Below are 19,790 nucleotides of genomic sequence, written 5' to 3' on the forward strand. Positions count from 1 at the left end.
ATTGTTAGTGGATCGATTCAAATTTACCCCTTAACTATGAAAATATAATAATAAATTTGTCATATATTTGAATTTTATACCAAATATTTCCTGATCATTAGTAGTTACCCATTTAAAACCCATTTGATTTTCAAATATCATTTATCAGCCCCAATAATTTTAAAAATAGCCGCTATCATTAAGTTTCAAAATGCACATATAAAATTTCACGACGCTGGCCGAAAAGTGCCGGTGGGCACTGTTTCTGCTACTTGGAAACATATGTTTGTTGCGTGTGTTTATTAAATCTTTTTCAGAAGCTTTGAGATACAGTATTAAGTTATTAATAAATTGTGTATATAATTAATAGTACTCTGTCGACAAATTGACAACTTTTTTGAGTCAATTAATTCAAATAAACAGTTCTAATATATAATAAAACTTTCCATATTAAACTTTAGAACGGCTGAAAAAGAATCAAACCTCGAGATTAAGGAAAAAAATATTATTCTATTGGAATTGAAATAAAATATAGAAAATATATGGCAGTTTAATAATTGAATTGTGTACTGATGTACAGGGGAAGGATAGAGTTGTGTGAGTAGAAAAAAGACAGAGAATTGGTCTAAATAAATAACCTCTACTGACTCAGTCTACCAAATGACAAACATTGGACTGCCATTCAATAAACAAAACAAATAGTTACTCCAATAAATAAAAATGACATTATTGAATTGATGATCTATCAAAAATATTTTGTCTATTTTTAGAATAAGACCTGAATGCGCATTATTTTTTTAGATCTACTTATGAGATTACATTAAGTATGTTATTGTTGTAATGTCAAACTACTTTGCTTATTTGTAGAGACGGAGTTATTCTAAACGAGGTCGAATTTAATAGCTTTAATATAAATTTTATATATATTTTTAAAATTTTATTTATTTTATTAATAATCTATTGAGAAAAAAAATATTATTCAATACTCATAAATCATAATTAAATTAAAATTTTATTTGAATTTTAAAGTGTCTCCGCTGATGATGGAGAGGTGACAATCTGCACATGACATTAGGACTTAGGAGATGATTATAGTATAAATTAAGAAATCTAATGGTCTAATTGTCAGCTGTTAATGATAATGCACCCTAATTAGTAGTATTACTAATTATAAAATTATATGTCAGGAAAAAATCGACTGATTGTTTGGTCCATAATGAAACCCCCAATTGGCATGTTATTATCACTAACAAACAAAAATGCTAATTTTGTTTTGTCTTTTCTTTCTTTAAACTATACTTACTCTAATAGATTCCACTAATTAATTAATTAATTGTGTTATTCATTTCCTTTTCCCCGTGATAATCCCTAGGCTAGTACTACTATATACACTAATTTATTAGTGCTACTTTTAGTCTTTTCATACATAACATTAATTGCTTATCTTTTGTTTTTGTTTTATTACTTTTTCCTTTTTCTTTATCTCCCAATTTTATTTATTTATATTTTTATTAAGTTATTTATATCGTGATTCTTTTCCAAATTTTGTTAACTTATAATGTTTTATGCGTTAGACTTACTTTTTCTTAGGTAATGCCACAACCTTTTGACATATATGGGATTGACATAGCATCTAATTTCATTTATTTGCTGTATTTATTTGTTTTGATCAATATGAACTGTGTTTTATAATTTGAATTATTATATTTTTGATTTTCAATATGAATATCGGTATTTATTGAGAAAATCAAATCAATAAAGTAAAAGTAATAGATATAGGCATATTTCAAAAATTACGTAGTAATCTATCATTATTTGTCGATAATGGACTTCTCACTATCAATTCCAACTTTTCAAGTAGTGTTTGGACAAGATTTGATTGAAAAATTTAAAAAATAATCTTTAAAATTAGAGTTAAAAATAATTTTCAATTTCATTTGTGGCCAAATGGCTCTTAGAATTTGCTTTGTATTGACGAAAGAGGGTAATAGAAATCTAATTCGAAAATAAATCTATATATAATTAGTAGCAAATTATGCTCTCCAAATTATTGAAGTGTTTTCTAGTCAAATTTCTATTTTTAAACAAGTCAAGTTAATCGTTTGGTCTTCATCTTATTCAGAAAAAATAAAATTGAACATTAATGATAGTGTCAAGACATATTACGATGATACTATTTTTAAAGGATTTTATGAGATGATCATGGAAAGTAAAATTTAGAATACTCAAGTAAGCTGAAGCACATTTCAAACCTTATACTACACAATCATGTTGCATCAAATAAGAATTAAATGTCACTAATCAAATGAATTATGAAGTTATCGAAGCGGAAACAAATTGCTTAATTGATATCAGGCTTATAATGAAGATGACGTACAATATCACTCACTTAAATTTATTGTTGAAGATTGTCAGTTTTGTCAAAGATCAACTATATAAATTATCGTTATCTCATTACAACTCAAAAAAGTATAACATGTCACTCTACACCCAATGGCGAAGCTAGTAGATATAGATTCGACAAAAATTTAATAAATTTGATTCAAATTTTATATTGTATAATATTAATCTTTTTCCTTTATATATGTACAATTAATTTATTCAAAAACCCAATAAACAAAAATAATAATAATTATGATTTTGAATCCATTAAACTAAAAAAACTCGACTCCACCCCGTCTATGCCTATAAAAAAATCATTTATTTTGAATCTTTCCCATTAGCACTAAATTTCACTAGACCTTTTAATTTATAAAACAGGAATTTTCAAAAACCTCTTGGGAATATTATTTTTTCCCTATTTTCTGAACAGTGTAGAAGTCCTTTTCTGGTGCAGAATAAAATAGCTAGTTCATTATCAATCATTCTATATTTGATTAGAAAAATATCGTATTTATTATTACACTAAAATAAGTCAATGTCCCCCACCACCCACCACCCCAAATGATTCCAAATAAATGGTCTGAATTACGTTGTTCCTATCTTTTTTTTTCCTACTAATCATAATATAGCACGTAATACGGACATTCTACCGGTCCATAATACTTTGCTTAGCCAAAATAAATTTCTTTCTCAGATAAATTTATATATTTAATCAAATATTTTTTTTTAAAAAAGAAATGATAAATAATCGTGATTCCAACTCGTATGAGAATATATTGATAATGTTAGAGGTATAAGTGTCCGATTATGAAGATTACATGTTAAACGTTCAATGATATTTTGCTCTAACATAAGTAATAAAATTTCTCTTTATTTCTATCGATTGTCATGAATATATGTGTGGTTGACGATCCTCCATGAGACTATAATAAATTAATATCGTCCTTGAGTGGGTAATCATTAATCACTTTTTCATATACATTTACACAATTAGTAAAAAATAAAAATTTATTAGACAATTATCAGATTCACCTACCTTTAAATGAGCTAAGAAGTCCATTTTCACGTAAAACTCTCATTTCTGTTCTTCGATCCACTCTTTCCTACTAATAACTAGCCACACATCAACAACAACTAGCCACACACATAATTACAAAAACAATAAATAGAAAAATTAATGAAAAATAAACGTAGAAACAAAGTAAATACATATATACTCGTACTTGATATTTACACTAATTTAATTTAGTAGGCAAACATAGCACTTAACTACCATGTAAATATTGACTAAATTTATATCATAATAAAATAAAAATATCATCTTTGGAAGGAGAAAAAACAATAAAAAAATTAAAATATCACCTATGAAACTCATATTTAAAACAATAAAAATTAATTTTAACTTTCAACGTATTGAAATATGCAATTATATTTCAAAAATCATATTCATCGATCATCCATAAAATTATATTTATCCACCTAAAATTTCATCCAAAACGTTAAATATGGAAGAGAAGTTATGTTTGCTTCTTATTCGTTGAGTATTTCAAATCTTAAGCAATAACACACTTAAAAGTATGTAATAATTTGAAAAGAATGTATCATAATATATATAACATTATTATTAATACTAGCTTAGTTAGTACTTGTTAAAAATAATTTACTCACTCTTAATGGTAGATCTCAAACTTACATCATTAAAGGAAAGTGTTTATCCAACTCTAATAATTAATGATTTAACTGAAAATAATAGTACTTTCAAAAATGCATTAAAATCTATTGTTGCCAAAAAGCAAATAAAAATTAGATGCGATCACTTTAGTTTGGCCATTTGTCCGTTTTATCATAACATGTTATTCCCCAAAATTAGCTCCATCAGTCAACCTACCCATTCCACGTGGCTTTCTATCATTGGCTGGTCAAACTTGGATCACATTTTTCGACCCGGGTTCTTTTCCCCTCTAGCCCAGCCCATTAAATCATTTTCAAGAAGAAAAAAAAAGAGAGATATTTTTTCTTAAACGAGCTGAGAATGAAAGTAAAATAAATAAATTGAAACGAATAGAGTAGATATAAATAAAAAAAAATCATAATTGTGTGTTGATCCTAATAATATGGCTTAGTGACTGATGATTTGGGTTGAGCACCATAAAGTTTCAAGTTAAATTTTCAATAGAGATAATACTAAGTGATTTTTTTCCATTTGTTCTGGCTTTGATGAATATAGTTATCTCTTATATGTTGCTAGTGGAAAGTGATAGCTATCTCATAAAATTAATCGAGGTATGCAAAAACTGACTCAGACAATGATTATAAGAAATAAATAAATTTTGTATGTGCCTTAAAAGTCTCATAAAAATCCCCAATATCATTGTTTCTCTCTTTCAAAAGATTCCAAAACATTTAGAGGTCCACCATAACATCCAAACAGACCCCACTTCCAATTTTTATTCATATATTCCTATAATTATTTTTTCTTTTGCCTAATCAATCATAATCTTGTGGCCAATCTAGCCATTTTTCCACAGAGAGAGAAAGAGAAAGAGGGGAGAAATTGACAGCAAGTTGTGGAGAAAGGATTGCTTTTGCTTTTTCCCATTTGTTTCTTGGAAGAAAGTCTTTGGGTGGGAGTTGGAAAAAGAAAAAAAAAATTCCATTAAGCTGAGTCTAATCTGTGTTGAAGGTTAGGCCAAAGCGTCTATCTTTCTTCTTTTTTATCATTTTTTTCTTTGACTGTCTTTTTTATGTTTGTTCAGGTACTTTTTTGCCTTGTTATTCTTTGATCATCACTTTCTAATGATTGATTTTCCTCCTGGGGTTTTTATCTACTATGTGCCTGCCTTCTTTGTTTTGGATATTTTTTTTATGACCCAATGATTTCTTATTTCCCTTTTTGTTGTTTCCTTATTTGTTAGATCCTGATGTGCTTCAAGATTTAGTAAAGTTTCAATCTTTACTTTCTATAATCAGTTACAGGCAGGAGAAGTAAGTTTTTCTTGCAGGAATTGAATGTTTTTACAGCTGCCCTAGATGAAAATTCTGATATTGTGGAATGTAATTAATTTATGGATGTTTCTTTTCCTTTGATGGGCTTTTCTTTGATAACAAAAGGAAAATATGATGGAGGGGTATATGTGAATACTTTTATGCTGTTGTATTCTGATTCCTTTGATTTAATGATAATCCCAGGGGAACCTTAGTAGCTCAATTAGTTGGTTGGCTACCTGAACTTTGACGTTGTTGGTGAGAGTTCGATTCCCCACCTTGTAATCCCTTCCCCTACCCCCAATTTAAAACTAAAAGATGATAATCCGAGAGTCATTGTGTTTCTGGTGGATATAGAAGGAAAATTGATTAGTGGAGAGGTTGGTATGGAGATCTTTGCTCTGTTTTTTCTGAAGCGCGCGTGCACACACGCATATATGTATATATATTGTCTCAGATATGCTTGTCAGACCATTACCTAAGACAGCTAAGTGCCTTACGGCGGAAGTAGCTTTAGCGCCTCGAGTATCACTCCTCATTAGACATTGTTAAGAAGCACTCAAGAAATAGCTGTTTTAATAATTGATGTGGTTTAGAATCTTTGTGGCTTCATATTCATTTCATGCTACTCCCTATTGCAGTTAATTTGGCCTTTGTGTTGCTCATGCTAACAGTGTTGACAATTGATGGGTGGATTTGATGATCATGTTGCCATTATGGGAGATTGGATGCCTCCAAGCCCAAGTCCAAGAACCTTTTTCTCTTCACTGCTAGGTGATGATGTTGGGTCAAGATCAACATTTGAGGGAACCAATGAAGCTAAACGTGGAAATTCAGCTTCTGGGCCTCAAGAACATGTTGGCAATTCTGATGGAAATGATGGAGCACAAGCTGCAATCAGTGAACAACAACCTGTGAAGTTGAGTGCACTGTCTGACCAGAAAATGAGCTCTCACAGAGGAGGACTCTTGGAAAGAATGGCAGCTAGAGCTGGATTTAATGCCCCAAAGCTGAACACCGAGAGCCTTAGACCTGCTGATCTGAGGCAGAATCAAGGAGTTCGGTCTCCTTATTTAACTATTCCTCCTGGTCTTAGTCCAACAACCCTGCTAGAGTCTCCTGTTTTCCTCTCAAATTCACTGGTATGAATACACCTTGTGTAAACCCTTTGCCTCCATCACATAATTGATTTCCCAGAATTAGGTTGCTTATTATTGGTTATTTCTGAACTATGTTATGATGGTGGAAGTTTAAGAGGCATGCCAACAACAAATGAAGGGGATATAACACACAAGTTTAAATAATAGGCTATTGATTCTGCAATGTGATAAGAGGAGTTGAGACTATGATTAGAGTTGTTCTTAGGTGATATACTGAATGGATCAAGCGAAGTCACATACTTTTATCTATTTTTATAGTTCTACCTAACCAAATTCTTTGATTTTTTGGCAAGAGTCCATGATTGTTCTGTGCTGTGATTTGTGAAAATATACTACCCCCTCCGTTTCAATTTGTTTGTCTGGTTTTGACTTAACACGAAGTTTAAGAAAGCAATGAAGACTTGAATCTTGTGGTCTCAAACTAAAGATGTGTAGACTGTACCAAAATGCTTTAAATCTTGTGGTCTTAAACATGTTATGTGGAAAGTTAGAATTAAACAGTTGCCAAAAAAGGAAGGCTACATTCTTTTTGATACGGAGAGAGTAATATATAAAGTTGTATAGGGCTATATGCTTACATGCTTTGAGAGTTCTTTGTTGTAAGTAGTTATCATGTTCTTTTTATAAAACATTAGCTCATAAATAAAACTGAGATGCTTTTTTGTGTGCCACTGTCATGAGCATTCTCTTTTAATGGGATAAATTTCTTGCATTTTATCAAACTCCATACCATTCTTTTCTGCATTTACTGAATTGAAGATCTCATCTTCTGAGTTTGTAGCATACGCATCATAAAATATTTTTTAACCTGCGGTCTCTTACCTCAAGTTTGCTTGCACTGCAAAGTTCATCTGCAATAAAATCTGTCATCCATCCATCTTCCCCCTGCTTTATATTATACCAAAGCAAAACCCTTTGTCAGAGTTTTAAGAAGTTGTGAGTCCTAATTCACATCATGGTCCATATAATGGGTTTACTATTAATTTAATCTTCTAATTGAAGTTTTCAGAACTCAGAAAAGAGCTTCAAGGTCTGTAGTTACTTATGCAGGACAGCTGTTTTATTGTTAAGATGTTAATCTTGCAAGATCTTGTTTTTGATATGTTTTCTCCCTCTGTTTCAATTTGTTTGTCTTACCATCCTTTTTAGTCCGTTTCAAAATGAATGCCCCTTTCCTTTTTTGGTAACTCTTTAATTCTAACTTCTCACATGGCATGTTTAAGACCACAAGATTAAAGAACATTTTGGTTCATTCGACATATCTTTAGTTCATTTAAGACCACGAGATTCAAAACTCTTATTTACTTTCTTAAATTTTGTGTCAAGTCAAAACCAAACAAACTAATTGAAACAAAGGGAGTATCATTTAGAGGCACCATTTGCTTGAATCATTTCTGGCTTTGATCTAATACAAAGATTACTTCTTTTGGGTGCTTGTACATCTGTGTGTAACTCCCATTGTTCTGAAGCTGAAGTTTTCTTCTTCAAAGTTCTCTTTCATATAAAAGTTTCTATCAATGTCTTGCAGGTGCAACCATCCCCAACAACTGGAAAATTTCCATTTTCCTCAGGCATCGAGAGTCGAAACTCGGCATTGATGATGGAGGATCCAGATAAGAGGAAAGAGAATGCTTTAGAGAGTATGAATTCATCGTCCTTTTCTTTCAAGCCAGTTCCAGAGACTGCTCCATCTCTTTTTCCTGGCACGACCAGCAGAGTAATCACTCTCTCTGTCTCTCGAATGCACTCCGTACAGATATTCTGTTTGTTTCCAATCTCTGAGCTTGTTTGTTAGTCTTGGTTGCAGGTGAACCCGTCCAATTTTTCTCAGCAAGGATTCCCAAACATTGAAGTTTCAGTTCATTCACAGAACTCACTTCTATCTCACCGTGTGGAAGCTACACAAAATCCGACTCAGAATGGAACACTTCATCAAGCATCTGATTTCCCTAGATTTTCTGCTGAGAAGGATGTCATGGGTAGTAATGTTACACCAGAGTCGAGGACCTTTCAGACAGTTGGTAGTACTGTGGAGCATTCTCCACCTCTCGATGAACCACAAGATGAGGACATTGATCAAAGAGGAGGTGGAGATCCAAATGTTGTTGGTGCCCCAGCTGAAGATGGTTATAATTGGCGAAAATACGGTCAGAAACAAGTTAAAGGAAGCGAGTATCCCCGAAGTTATTATAAGTGCACACATCCAAACTGTCCAGTCAAGAAGAAAGTGGAGCGATCTCAGGAGGGCCATATTACTGAGATTATATACAAGGGAGCCCACAATCACCCAAAACCACCACCTAACCGTAGATCAGCCCTTGGATCTACAAATTCACTTGGTGACCTACAGCTGGACGGTGCAGAACAAGGTTCAAGTGGTGTTAATGTTGATCTGGGTCGTTCAAACATCCAGAAAGCTCCTAGTGCTGGAGGAGGTTTTGATTGGAGGAACAACAATCTTGATGCAACATCATCAGCGAACTTGGGCTCCGAGTACTGCAACAGATCTGCCGCTTTCTCTGCTCAGAATAACACTCAGTTGGAATCAGGGGATGCAGTAGATGTGTCATCGACTTTTTCAAATGATGAAGATGAAGATGATCGTGGAACTCATGGCAGTGTATCACAAGGTTATGATGGTGAAGGAGATGAGTCCGACTCTAAAAGACGGTATTTCATCGTTAGCCTTAATGAATAAGATTTCCAAAATTCTATCAAGTTGACATGATTACTTAACTTTTTATTATCTCTTTGGTAATATTACTAGGAAGCTCGAGACTTACTCTGCAGATATGACTGGTGCCACTAGAGCCATCAGGGAGCCAAGAGTTGTGGTTCAAACTACAAGCGAAGTGGACATCCTTGATGATGGATACCGCTGGCGCAAGTACGGGCAAAAGGTTGTTAAAGGGAATCCAAATCCAAGGTTTGTCACATTGATTTAAACTTTATGACACCAGAATCTTGAATTTTGACTTGTAAAGTTGTTTTGCTAAAAATGATGGATTTCCCCTTTGCCAGGAGTTACTACAAGTGCACAAGTGCTGGCTGCAATGTCAGGAAGCATGTTGAGAGGGCCTCACATGACCTGAAATCGGTGATTACCACCTATGAAGGGAAGCACAACCACGATGTTCCTGCAGCTCGCAACAGTAGTCATGTTAATTCAGGGGCCTCCAACACTCATCTAACTCCAGTAACTGCCCCTGCTCAAAACCATTTACATAGGCCCGAGCCTGCACAACTTCAGAATGCCATGGCGCTGTTTGACAGGCAACCTTCACTGGGCTCATTTGGTCTGTCAGGGAGGCCCCAGCTTGGACATACCCCAGGATTTAGCTATGGAATGAACCAGCAAGGTGGCCTATCCAGTCTGGCAATGGCTGGATTTCACCCCAATCAAAACAAGTCAGGGGAGGTTCCTATTCATCCATATCTGGGACAGCCGCGACCCATGCATGATATGGGATTTATGTTCCCAAAGGAAGAACCGAAGGTGGAACCTATGTCGGATCCTGGATTGAACCTCTCCAATGGCTCATCGGTTTATCAGCAATTTATGAACAGGTTGCCGCTTGGACCTCAGATGTAAATTCACAGTTTTTGCCTTCTCTAAAGAAAGGAAAGTTAGAGATGCTTATTTTGGTATTTAATGGGCATACCTCTACACAAAGTCCTATAATTCAATTTTTTGAAGCTATATTTTGTCGTCGTTTTTCCTTCTAAATACCATATATGCAGCCATTTATTTGGTGTTTGTGCTTCTGCTTCTTGCTATACTGACAACAATTTCAGGTTGTAACATGGAAAAGTTCCATGTCCTATCTTACTTCATCATATTTTGGAGGCTAAGGTTTATGTCCTCCTTGTACTAGTTCTTTTGCCTAAACCGCACCATGATGGCCTCCCTCTTTTATTAAAGAAAAAAGTTTCTACAAGAAATTTATCTTTGTTCTGTTGTTGAAATCAGTTGGTATATGCATGCAACTTTTGCAGCACTCATATCTAGTCTGAGAATTGGAAGCACAGGCTGCTACAAGAAGTTTATGTTCTTAGTTGAACATCAATAGGTATATTTATATTCTTATGTTTGTGCAGAAGTTGAGGTTCATTGTCGTTCTAGTCACTGCATCTAATATTTGCATAACTTGATGCAACAACCAAACGACTCCTACATAAATTACTAAAACCCCACTTTAACCAACAACCAAACGACCCCTAGATGAATAACTAAACTTTGTGTAACTCTAACCACCATCCAAGCGAACTGCTAAATGCATTGTGCTCTTTATTTAAAATGTTTCTAACATTTAAGAGAAGTAGAAAGTTGTACAAGTTTCGTAATCAAAGTTTGCCTAAATCAACATTAGTTGAACATTTAGGAAAGGTACCGACTTCCTGATATGTTTGAGCATATTTTGTTAGTTGTTGTGTTGCATAGCATATAGTATTAGTCCCTCCGTTTCATTTGAATTTTCCCTTGATTTTATTTTTACTTGTTCATTTTAACAAATTATGAGAGATTTTTTATTTTTTTTAAATATCGCCCTTGTCATTTAATAAAGTAACATATAAAGGTCCAGCATGTTAGGCTGAAGGAATTTTATGGCCGAAGGTTATTATGATTAAATTGGCTGCTTAGCTAAACTACTAGGCGGCGTAGAGCATCATTAGGTCGACATGTAATGAATTTCACAATTAAGTGGATGTTTAAATTGGCTTATTTTAAATGGCTAAGTTTTGAAGTGTTTAGGTAACATAAAAAGTGTTTTTAAGCACTTAGGTTGAAAAAGTGAAAAAAAAGAAACCACTTTAGACAAATCCATCCAAAGTAGTGAAAATCAAGCTAGACACTTCAATGGAAAAATATGAAATGAGTAGGCAATATGTTTCCGGAATTTTTTTTAGGATAGCAATTTCTATCACGGTGTAAATGGTTAAAAAAGGGAACAAACATATCAAAAGAAACATATGAATAGAATTTCAACTAGTATCAATAAGTAGTCTCTCAATTTATGTATATATATATATATATTTGTCCATGACGATATCGCACATTGATGTTAACCTGATCTACCAAGTATATATTTCATGTACAAAATGTCAAATGTCAAATTTACTCTGACAACTGCCTTTCCGATGAGTACAAAACAAAACTAGTGAGAAAAATTTATGATATTACGCTCGGGCTCGGTAGGCCAGCCTGGTGCAGCATGTCCGCTCCAGAAACAAACAGGAAGGAACCTCAATTTCTGCACGCACATTAAGTGAGGAATATACAGTAAATTGGATATTACCTACCAACTAAATTATATATTTCTTGTTGAAGCCTGCTTCCCAGTCTCAGATTACAGGAGTGCAGCAAAGTTGCATATACCAACCAGATGCCAAATTAGAACAAACACAAATTTCTTGTTGAAACTTGCTAGTGATATTCAGTGCCTTGAGTAATTAATGGCCATTTGTTATGATCTGCTTGTCTTTTTCTTCTTCATTCTGCTGGTAGACAGACTTCCGGCGACTCACTTCACCCCTGTAGGATGTATTACATTCAGAAAACACACTGACAATACAAAACCCAAGAACTTCTAAACAATTCAAAATCCACCAATGAGTCGTCTATAAGTCATCAGCACAAAGGCTGTACTGGGAGCCAATTTACATTTTAAAACAAAATATGTTCATTTTTATCTTACAAGGATTCGAAAAACTCTTGTAAAGTTCAGCTCCATCTACATAGTTTTGTTAATACCAAAAAATATAATTCATCCTAATTTTCTTGATTTACTCCCGTCTTCAACACCTTGTATTTTGCTCCTTTTTATTTACTTACTTTGTATAATAATGTTCTTTTGCAAATGACAGTTGGAATAAGAAGCAACCTAATACGACCAAAGAAGCATAATATGAAAAATGGAACAACATACAAGCATAATATGAGAAATTACATAGAGAAGATGCAAAACCTGATCGACTCCTCTAGTGAATCATAATGCAGAAGAGCAATAATTCTGCGCTTTCTTTCTCTTCTGAATTCTCCACCACGCTTGACCACAGGCAATTGTTTAATTCCTTTGGCTTCCATTAGTTGCTTCGCAATTGCTAGATCCGTATCAGGATAACATGTTAGGAGTCCACAATCTTGGCCACGATAGCTTATCCCTCTTGTGCATATAGAGGACACAAGACAAGTATTTGCCTGTAAATCATGCAACTAAAGTAAGAACAAAAAGGAGGTTCAAATGGACTGAACTCCCGGAGGCAAAGATGGGAAAGTGAACACAAAATCAGGGAGAAAAAGAAATGAACACTAACAGACATTTGTCATGATAGCAATCTAAAGCACATACGTCTGTGACTGATAAATCTTTGTTGGACGAATCCCCAAGGTTCTTAAACAAACTCCTTTTGACGTCACCATATGTTAAAATTCCTTCCAAGTTACCTTCAGCATCAACCACAAGAACGCAACTCTGTCGGCCGTCATGCATGCATTCTAATGCTTCTTTCACAGTTTGGCTCGGAGAGACCTTCAAATAATCATTTGACATGGCCTGAGAAACCTAATAGAACGAAATACACATTAGATTCTTGAAGTACCTAAATCACAAAACAAGTCTCCTAAAGAAAATAGGTAGTGTTTTGTTCAAAAACTTGAAAAGCAAGATCCCATAAAATGCAATCTTTTCCCACTTTCTTGATGCCAAACGCAAAGATAGTACCTTTAGATCTTCTAAAATGAGACCTTCATCAAATGATTCATGACTGTTACGACTCCCAATCACCATTAGTTCCAAATTATTTCTCTCACCAGATTGCCTTGAAACATTCCCTTCATATTTTTCGCCAGCTGGTGAAAGAATAGAGTAACCTTTTGATGCAAACTTGGCTTCTGATGACTCTGTTTCTTTTGGCTGGTCGGTAACGGAAGGCACCCATATTGCCAGCCCAACAGCACCCTATTAAAGAACATTTAAAACAATTGCATGATTAAAAATGCAAGTTTTACCACATATATCTTTTCAACAGCAACCTAGAATAGCAAAGAACATCTATGTGATCATCTAACTAGCAAACACAAATGCAAGTCATACTTGTATATGTCCTATAAAGGTTTAGTCTTTATGTAGTACACTATAATGTAATGTTATGTTATGTGTGTAATGTAATTTAATATAATAGGTCTCCTTATTATAGCAGCATAGTTTCCTAGAGTTTAGCCCTTTTACCTCTCAAATGCACAACAGTCCAACGTGTTAGCATCATCTTGTGGCCAAAAGTAATCAAGATTAAATTAACCAACCAAAAAGGTTATCAAGATCAAATTCACCACCTGACCACACACACTCTCCCTCAGGGTGATTTCAGCGCAGATTTTCCAGGAGAATGTTCAGATAGTAGCCAAAAGATCCACTTAATCCAAATTTGTAGGAGGCCGTTTGGATTGGCTTATAATCTTCTTATAAGCTGTTTTCAGCTTTTTTTGAGTGTTTGGCTGGCCAACTTAAAGTCATTTTGTGCTTAAAATAAGCCCCAATAAATAGTTGGGTTTATTTGGATGAACTTATTTTAAGCAGTTTATAAGTTGAAAACAACTTATAAGTCAAAAAAAAAAGGTAGCCTGCACCTATTTTTTTTTAAAACTTATAAGCAGTTTTCAACTTATAAGCTGCTTAAAAATAAGTCAATCCAAACAGGCTATAGGTCAAACACACAAAGAGCTCAAATTCAGTTAACGCTCAGTACAAGCAAACCGCAATACTGCCACGGTTAAAAGTCAGGAATATACGTAATAATTACCTAAGATAAACTTTGAAGGATTTCACTGTTGTTGTTGTTGTTGTATTACCTAAGATAAACTTGTAAACGAAACACCAGACATGTAGCAAAGCAGGGAAACCTTGATTTTCAGAATGAGAGTAACTCAAAAATTAACGCACGCAATTAAAGGAAGTCCATTACATACTCAAATTATGAAGTTAACCTAGGATGACAACTGTCTGTCACAAAGAGGACTCGAGTTACTCAGAAAGTAGGAGATTAGATAAAACAGATAGGTGTTTTAAGCAAGCATGGGAGCTTTTAGTAACACACATGAAAAGCAACTAGAGCTAGTGAATCTTTGTTCAGCAAGACTAACCATGAGAGGAAGCAAAATTCTATAATCTTTTGTCAACTCAAATAATAAAAGCACTGAAGTCAAAGGCACTGAGCAAACTGAAGCTAGTGTAGCAGCCATCCCCACCTGCGTTTTTACATTTATCCATTAGAAAAGTTTACTACCTAAACGGAATTGAAGTGTAATAATTGTTTGGGGAAGGTAAAAGTATATCAGACCAGTGCATATGCCTGTGGCTGGGCAATAGCAGCATTCCCTGGAATAGCTGAATTAATTAGTTCCCCGGCTAACCCTCCAAATACAGCACCTACAGCAGCACCTATCATTAAGCTTGGTGCATACAATCCACCAACAAGGCCAGACCCTTTGCACAAAGCAGTGGCCACAACTTTTGCAGCAACTAATTGAGCTAGCAATCCAATTCCAGGGGCAGATGCAGTTTTCCCAGTATGTAGGATTTCATCAACATTAGTGAAACCCCAATAGAGAATTCCAGGATATCTCAGAGCTATTACACCAGCACCTAAACCCCCCAAAGCAGGGCAGACAACATCAGAAAGTCCAAACTTTTCCTTGAGGAACTGAAACCCCTTGGTGAACCAGGACACCAATCGAGTGAAAACAACACTTACTACTCCACACAGCATCCCCAGTATCAGATACAATGGAAGCTCTACAAAAAGGAAGCATGCTCAAGTACTCAGAAAGAAATCCATATAAAATAGAGTAAGAATCAAGACAGTTTATACACGTAAAGCATGAAGTAACATGATACCCAGTCATCTAAAACCGACATCACTTTATACATTCTCTCTTAAATGTATCTTACAACACACCATATCCAAGGTTAGGTGTCGTGGTGTCCGTTGTTATTTGCAAATGACATAGTACTGATTGACGAGAATGGCGGTGGAGTTATCCCTGAGCTGGAGGTTTGGAGACAAATCCTGGAGTCTAGCACTCTATTTGGATGGTCGTTTCCCATGATTTCATAATGTACGGTACTGTATGGTACAATACAATACTATGTTTGGATAAACTGTATGGTTTGCTATTGTTTAATGATAATTTTGTTGTTTGATTTGACTGTATGGTACTATGTCGTAACTGATAAATTTATGAAAATACCCTTAATAAAGGATAAATTAGAATTATTTGAAATTTAGTAAGGATATAATTGAAAAAAAATAAGTAAGTAATGGGATACCACCAAATTGGTGGTTTCAAAAAGTGAGGGTTTTAATGGTTACAAAACTAGGAAATCAAACCATACCATACCATGTAATTAAAGAAACAATAAAAACAAACGTGGTTCTCTTACTAATCTTGTCCGATAAGTGATAAGAATGTACCACATAAACTTAAAGGTAAGTTCTACAAAGTGGTGATTAGGCCAACTATGTTGTATGGGACGAAGTGTTGGCTTGTTAAGAACACTCATGTTCAAAAGATGAGTTGTGAAATTGAGAATGTTGAGGTGGATGTGTGGGCTTGCTTGGAGAGATAAGATTGGGAATGAAGATATCCGAGACAAGGTAGGAATGACCTCTGGGGTAGACAAGATGAGAAAAGTGAGACCGAGATGGTTCAGGCATGTTATGAGGAGATGCCTAGATGCCCGGTGAGGAGGTGTGAGAGGTTGGCATGATATCCATGCCAAGAATTAGAATAGCAATTGACTCCATGTTACGACCTATAACAATGGAGACAAGAGACAGTACACTCAGATGTTACTTTAGACATCTAGGAGACAAGAGAAAAGCATGTTTGACGGACCATTCCTTTTTTAGCGAAATTTAGCATGCGAATGACAATAGTACGTATGAATACTACCGGGAAACATTCTCAGGAGAAATGGTACAACTATATCAATGTATATTCAAAATTCCCTGATTACAAGAAATTTCATTCAACAATACAACATGAACATGAACACTGGCTGAGTGCACCCAAACAGTAAAGGGCAAATACCCCTCGTAATTGGCTCATGTCTGCTATAGAACAAATAAATAGAACAACACCCACGAAAATACTCATGCACTAGAGTAGTAATGCTATAGCAATAATAAAATAAACTAGAATTAGATCAAATACCGGCAGCAGATTTCATATCATACGTGGGCACTGTGAAAGCCTGTTTTTCCCCAAGTACTGCATTTGATACAGTTGATGATATAACAGAAGCCAATATGATCATCGCAGTTGTAAAAGGGGGTGAATTTTCAGCACGGAGTGGTCTTAAAACTGTTTCAATCGCAAAGAAAGAACCAGCTACTGCTGCATTGAAACCTGCAGAACAAAAGAACTTAAACCTAAAGATCCATCAACCAGATGAGGCAAGATCCAGAGAGGCGCAAAGCCACAATTCACACAGACAAGTGTATTCTCATGGATATGCACGTATCAGAAGTGCACTATAGAAGACTATCCGACTATGTATATGACACATCGACAAAAATAATAAGCAAGTATTTCTCCCTGCAATAATAAACGGCCTCTCTTCCTCCCAAGGTAGGGAGGGGTCTGCGTACACACTCCTCCCAGACCCCACTAGTGGGATTTCACTGGGTATGTTGTTGTCGTCGTCGTTATTGTAGTAGTAGTAATAATAAACGGCCTGTGGGACCCACACAAAATCATATTAGCTAGGATGAACAGTTTCTACTCCTTTGATATTGAGACCCGTATTGAAACTTGCAGCTCAAAAGACTTGTCGGCAATTTGGCTCCAAGGTGACTGCCTATTTTGGCAGCATTGTTTCATTTTTGGGGAAAGAGAAAACAGAGAAAAGGAAGTCTTTTAGGAATGAAGAAAGATGGGACAGCATGAGAGTGCTATTCTTAGTGTCACTAGAATATGCATGAAATTCATAATCCATACAAGCTATAACATACCAAAAACCTTCCTTATGAGAGAACTTTGCAAAATCATCCACTCATAATGGTTTTGAGATTGAACAAGCAATGTCTCATCTTTGTCAACGTCCCTAGAAGACCTCTGAGAAATATCATCTCAGAAATTACATACAAACTAATGCAACTTCCGAACGTATAATTTGCTAAAGGCCTTATATCTGCATTACTTTGGAAGTGAATTAGGAATATCTCCTGGTTCAAATACTTCTTAATGAGAAATAGCATACCTGAAGAAATTCCAGCAGCTGCACCAGCTGCAATGAGAGCTATTCTTCTTTCCCGGTTGTTTTCCATCATCATTGAGCATCCATAGGCACATGACTTCCCTATATCTACACTAGGGCCTTCAGGACCCAAGGAACAACCAGTAGCCAGAGTTATAGCAGCTTGAGTGGCCTTCACTGTAGGGAAGATTCCAGCAATCAAATCAAATCCTTGTCCCTGAGTAGAGCTGGACTGTGTTATTTGGTCCAATATTTCGAGCAGACCATGCAACATGCCAACAATGACTCCACCCAAAACTGGTATTAAAAGTATCCGATGCCAAGTATCAGCTAGCCTTTGCAAACGAAGCCAAGCAGCACCATCATTAGGAGTACCAGCCCATGCCCACTCGTGTATTACGTGTACCTAACCAAATATCCTAGGTGTCATCCAATATACAATAAAATACTACAGTTCAAAGACTACTAGTTAACAACAAACAACATAAGAAATACAGTACAAGTAATCTCCAAATGCAACACCTTTAATCAACAAACAAAATGGTCAGAGAAGCTTGCAAGTCACAAAAGCAGACCCTCAATATGCATATTCCCCCTACAAAAAAGGAATCAAACCACAGGAACTGCAATTACTCATTAACTTAAGATCTCTACTTTGGAAACCCTGAAATCCCAGGAAGATACACAAACAACTAAATAAGAGGAATATTATAACAAGCAGATTTCGTAATGCAACCAGCATTTTGCTGCTCCCAATTTCCATAATTAACAAATTTCAGATTTTGATATGAAAGCAAACACTAATTTGCTTTAGAAGATAAACTACATATAGTAATGCACTGAAACGGACTGGAATAGAGTATTCATCCACGCCACTAGTTTATGATTAGGTTTAATAGAGTGATTTACTGATAACATCTATCTGAAGCCAGCTCAACAAAATCTCCACACTAAGCATCTTAAGATCAATCACTATATGTGCAGATTGAAATAATAAGGAAATAGAAATGAAATAACTAATCGCCAACATAGGCAAAAAGCAATAAATCTATCTAAATTCGTCCAGTTATTGGAGCAAAAATAAGCTTTAACGCAAATGCAAGCTATAAGCTGAAACTAACCCCTCGATTAAACCCGGCAACACAGAGTCCAGTAGCAAGGCCAAGGAGGCATCCAACAAGCAACATCGCCCATTCCGGCGGAGCACTATCACCGAGAATTTCATCCGCAGTAGATGAAACACCTCGGCGATTAGAAGAAGATGGCGACGAGGAGTGGCGGTGATCCCTATCCGATGATCGCCGACCAGAAAATCCTCGATCTAACCGCTTCAATAGATCCTTAATGCTTCTGGTATTCGCTCTCCTCGGCGACGACTGGCTTTCCAAATCTCCTTCCGACGCCGATGAAGTAGAACGTAACAAAACATTGTGATCGCCGTACTCACCTCCTGACATTTCAGACGAATTTTTCACCGGCTTTTCGTCGGAGGATAACCGGCGATTCCACCAGCATGCATTACGAAATTGGATGTAAATTTAACAAGTTCCTGCTCTGTAGGTTAACTTGTCATCGTCGCTATCGGAGTCGGGTTTTTGACGACTTTGGGATACTAACGACGGGAAGTTGAGGACAAAGTGCGGTTAATCCCCAAAATGTCCCTATCATTGACCAAGAAAGTTTTATTGTTATATAGGTGACATTTTCAAATATTTGAAGAGTTTTTTACCGATTTATTTTACACTATTGTATTTCAATTAAACAGTGACAAAAATAAAAATCTAGTCTAGTTCTCCATTTTTCAAAAAGTATAGTGTTTTTCTTCTGACCATGTTTTCCATTTTTCAAAAAGTATAACGTTTTTTTTCTGACCATGTTTTTAAATTTCTTGTCCTATTTCGATTTAAAGTTGTTTTATTATATCTTCATGTGTGTTGCTATTGATATTAGCTTAGGGAGTTGTACGACTATGAACTTATAGCGAGCTGAAATAAATTGGATAACGCATTTTCAGAAAGAGGATTGC

General features: G+C 35.3%; 2 protein-coding genes across 8 annotated transcripts; one reads left to right on the forward strand and one right to left on the reverse strand.

The window, feature by feature from the left end:
* Positions 1-4,853: 4,853 nt before the first annotated feature.
* On the forward strand, positions 4,854-10,308 carry LOC129891694 (probable WRKY transcription factor 2). Of its 7 annotated transcripts, none has more exons than XM_055967140.1 (7): positions 4,854-5,044; positions 5,277-5,346; positions 5,988-6,488; positions 8,035-8,223; positions 8,302-9,176; positions 9,274-9,432; positions 9,528-10,308. In XM_055967140.1, the coding sequence occupies exons 3-7, from the start codon at positions 6,033-6,035 to the stop codon at positions 10,096-10,098; spliced, it is 2,250 nt and encodes a 749-aa protein (XP_055823115.1). In that variant the 5' UTR covers positions 4,854-5,044; positions 5,277-5,346; positions 5,988-6,032; the 3' UTR covers positions 10,099-10,308. The 7 variants fall into 7 exon arrangements, with proteins under 7 accessions (XP_055823115.1, XP_055823120.1, XP_055823118.1 ...); XM_055967145.1 differs by having other exon boundaries at positions 8,314-9,176; XM_055967143.1 differs by having other exon boundaries at positions 6,021-6,488.
* Positions 10,309-11,514: 1,206 nt separating this feature from the next.
* LOC129891696 (chloride channel protein CLC-f) lies at positions 11,515-19,429 on the reverse strand. Its single transcript, XM_055967146.1, has 9 exons — positions 18,886-19,429; positions 17,768-18,170; positions 16,720-16,914; positions 14,844-15,298; positions 14,647-14,751; positions 13,229-13,465; positions 12,857-13,069; positions 12,473-12,705; positions 11,515-12,039 (listed from the first exon to the last, which is right to left on the reverse strand). Exons 1-9 carry the CDS (start codon positions 19,219-19,221, stop codon positions 11,958-11,960), a joined length of 2,259 nt encoding a protein of 752 aa, XP_055823121.1. The 5' UTR covers positions 19,222-19,429; the 3' UTR covers positions 11,515-11,957.
* Between the last annotated feature and the right edge of the window lie 361 nt (positions 19,430-19,790).

This window comes from Solanum dulcamara, chromosome 6, assembly GCF_947179165.1.
Source record: "Solanum dulcamara chromosome 6, daSolDulc1.2, whole genome shotgun sequence".
Taxonomy (NCBI): domain Eukaryota; kingdom Viridiplantae; phylum Streptophyta; class Magnoliopsida; order Solanales; family Solanaceae; genus Solanum; species Solanum dulcamara.

Coding starts and splice junctions, on each gene's coding strand:
- LOC129891694 (XM_055967140.1), top strand. CDS start 6,033: ATGGGTGGATTTGATGATCATGTTGCCATTATGGGAGATTGGATGCCT. Junction 6,489..8,034: donor TTTTCCTCTCAAATTCACTG/GTATGAATACAC, acceptor AATGTCTTGCAG/GTGCAACCATCCCCAACAAC. Junction 9,433..9,527: donor AAAGGGAATCCAAATCCAAG/GTTTGTCACATT, acceptor CCCCTTTGCCAG/GAGTTACTACAAGTGCACAA.
- LOC129891696 (XM_055967146.1), bottom strand. CDS start 19,221: ATGTCAGGAGGTGAGTACGGCGATCACAATGTTTTGTTACGTTCTACT. Junction 13,466..14,646: donor GAATTTTGCTTCCTCTCATG/GTTAGTCTTGCT, acceptor GTTCTTTAATAG/GGTGCTGTTGGGCTGGCAAT. Junction 12,706..12,856: donor AAGATTTATCAGTCACAGAC/GTATGTGCTTTA, acceptor CATGATTTACAG/GCAAATACTTGTCTTGTGTC.